The following is a 2,904-nucleotide window of genomic DNA, read 5'->3' as shown; positions in this document are numbered from 1 at the left end:
GGCTTACTTCACTTAATATAATTTTTTCCAAGTCTTTCCATTTCCTAACAAATGGGGCAATGTCATTCTTTCTGATGGAGGCATTGAATTCCATTGTGTATGTATACCACATTTTCTTGATCCATTCATCTACTGAGGGGCATCTGGGTTGGTTCCATATCTTAGCTATGGTAAATAATGGCCAGCCCCTTTCTTAAGCAGAGCTGTTAGAGACACCAGCGCAGAGGCTGTGTCAGGCGTGGGTGACACTCCCTTATTTCAGTCCTAGGGGCGAGGACCCCTCGTCACTATTTTTTACAGGATCTCTGGTTTCCCAATGACCTTGGAGCAGGCCCAGAACACTCTAGGCTGGCCCATTATTGTGACCCTTGGGGTCTTGGCGTCCTGAATAATCCCCGCGCCCCCACTCCCTCTCTCTTGCGGCCTCTCAGAGCCCCTCGGGTGACCCAGCCAGCCCAGATGTGGCATTAGCGGAGGAGCGCGACAGTGACAGATGTGGCAGGGTCTCTGATCCTGGCCGTGTGTCTGTCTACCTCTGTAGCCGTGCAGCACGAGCGGGGGCCTCGCACGTCCACCATCCGCAAGCAGGTGGCCCTGTACTTCCGCGGACACAAGGAGGAGAACGGAGCGGCCGCGCACTTCCCGTCGGCCGCGTTGCCCGCTCCCGCCTTCTTCACGGCGGTCACACAGCTGGAGCCGCACGGCCTGGAGCTGGCGGCCGTGTCCACCACCCCCGAGCGGCAGACCCTCGTGAGCCTGGCGCAGCCCACGCCCAAGGTCGGTGATCTCGCCAGGAGGCCCCCCCGAGAGACCGGGGCTGGGCCGTGGAAGGAGGAGGATGCGTGCAGATGGGCTAAGCGAAGAGAGGGAGGACTTCCCGGGGGCCAGCCAAAGATGCTTGTACTGGAGAGTACAGCAGACTCGACCTCCGAGAGGCCCAAAAGGGGGGCTCCCAAGCTCATCTCCCAGAAAGTTCTACTCGTGGGTGGTCATGGGTAGATGGGCGGGAACTCTGCTTAAACTCAGAGGGCAACCAAGTTCCCCAGAGGCCAGAAGACAATAGTTGACACCTGCTGGAGGGAGGCACTCCAGGAGCCCTAAATCCTTGGGGTCTTCCATCTTGGGTAAAGCAGTGGAGTCCCAGTAACAAGGAGAGAGCAATGCGGAGCGCGCACTGTTAGGACCATGTGCAGAATCTGATTTCATCTCCCACAAGCTCCTTCCTGGCTTGGGAGCCTGGTGGATTTGCACCAGGATTGAGCTCCTACGAGTAGGGCCACAGTGTGCAACAGTCATCTGGGAAGGCTGCCACCTAGGGACTAGCCTCAAGACCTCCAGCTGATTCTCCCCCAGGGCCCCCACTCTAGGGGGAAAAAGGGTCCAGGATTTCCTCCTGAGGACCAGCTGCAGCCCCACACTGCAGGGAAGCCAAACACCTGGGCACAGACACCCGCACAATATTTAATATTGCTTTCTTACCCTTGATATGTATAATAAGCTCGGGAAAGTAGTGTTATGAATATGTTGTCAGTTATGAATGGGAATGCTCTGTGAATGATTAAGATGTCTAATTGAAATATTTCCATAATATACTAATCCTTTCTAAAAATACTCATATGCATATTTGTGTTTGGGATGCCTATTAATTTATACTTTTTCACATCTATTTTTATTTACACAAACGCAAGCAGCTCTTGTCTAAATTGGGAGCCAGGCCTGGTACTTGGCTCAGCCCAAGGAAATTTGCTGCAGGGACTAGAAAAGCCAGATACCTCTCAGGAAGTCAGAGGTCCCAACGGATACAGATGGGCCTGCCCTAACATTCAGTATTTCCCAAACTCTAAATAATGCTTGTTCCCTCTCCCCCACCCCCACACACCCAAATTTCTTTGTACCCTTTCCCCTTATTTACTTAGGAAATTGAAAGGCTTTGGCTCCTCTTGCAAAGTTGTGGTTGCCCCATTTTCACATGTCTGTCCCTCTTTTTTTCTCAGTATCCCCATGAAGTGAATGGGACTCCCATGTATCTCTATGAAGTGGCCACAGAGTCTGTGTGTGAATCAGCTGCCAGGCTTCTGTTTATGAGCATCAAGTGGGCTAAGAGTGTGCCAGCTTTTTCCACATTGTCTTTGCAAGACCAGGTAGGTCCAACGGGACACTGAGGTCCTGGGGGAAGGGAATTAGAAATGAAGCATTAACGCTCAGCCTTATAAAACTCATTATTACTAAGATAAATCCAAGGCAGGCATGCATTTTTACAGCAATGAGGAAGCTGTTTATTTTTGCATCTTTCAAAAGCTTCAAAATATCGACCTATGGAGTCATTAGTAAGAAATGCAATTATGTTATTTCAGGAAAGCTGGATCTGGTCTAGGGAAAACATATTCAAAAGAACATGATCCCCTTTTTTAGTTTAATTGAAACATCAAGTTTAATCTCAAATTTAAAACAATCTTAATGCTTCTTAAAACTTTAGGTAAATTAGATGTGGTTGTTTGGGCCAATAATCCTAGTTACCCAGGAGGTTAAGAAAGGAAAGATCATGGCTCAAGGCTAATCTGAGCAGAAAGGTTTGTGAGACCTTATCTTGAAAACAAAAGTCAGGACTGGAGGTATGCCTTAAGTGGTTGAATGCTAGCCTAGCAAGCAGGAAGCCCTGAGTTCAAACTACCATCAAAACAAACAAAAAAGAGAAAAATGTTGATAAAATGATGTTTTCTTTAGAATTTTTAATTAGTATACATTAGTTGTACAAGGGAAATTTCACTGTGCATATGCAATGAATGTATCTCAACCATACTTAAGCCTCTGTCACTCTCCCTTCCTCTCTCCCCATTTTTGAAACAATTTCAACGTTTGTTTTTTTTTGGGGTCCAGTCGTGGGGCCTGAACTCTGGGCCTGGG

At 48.6% G+C, this 2,904-nt stretch overlaps 1 protein-coding gene across 1 annotated transcript in view; it reads left to right on the top strand.

Moving 5' to 3' along the window:
* The window catches only part of LOC106001939 (nuclear receptor subfamily 2 group E member 1-like), a gene marked incomplete at both ends in the record, with an annotated part of 18,062 nt that extends 15,921 nt beyond the window's left edge, over positions 1 to 2,141 (top strand). The window contains 3 exons of the mRNA XM_013036876.1: positions 432 to 486; positions 542 to 777; positions 1,995 to 2,141. Of these exons, the coding sequence (XP_012892330.1) occupies positions 432 to 486; positions 542 to 777; positions 1,995 to 2,141 (438 nt within the window). The remainder of the gene's footprint in view (positions 1 to 431; positions 487 to 541; positions 778 to 1,994) is intronic.
* Positions 2,142 to 2,904: the final 763 nt, after the last annotated feature.

The sequence above is a fragment of the Dipodomys ordii genome, unplaced genomic scaffold, assembly GCF_000151885.1.
Source record: "Dipodomys ordii isolate 6190 unplaced genomic scaffold, Dord_2.0 Scaffold1030, whole genome shotgun sequence".
Lineage (NCBI taxonomy): Eukaryota > Metazoa > Chordata > Mammalia > Rodentia > Heteromyidae > Dipodomys > Dipodomys ordii.
Note: the sequence above shows the minus strand (reverse complement) of the source record. Positions and strands in the feature narration are given on the sequence as shown.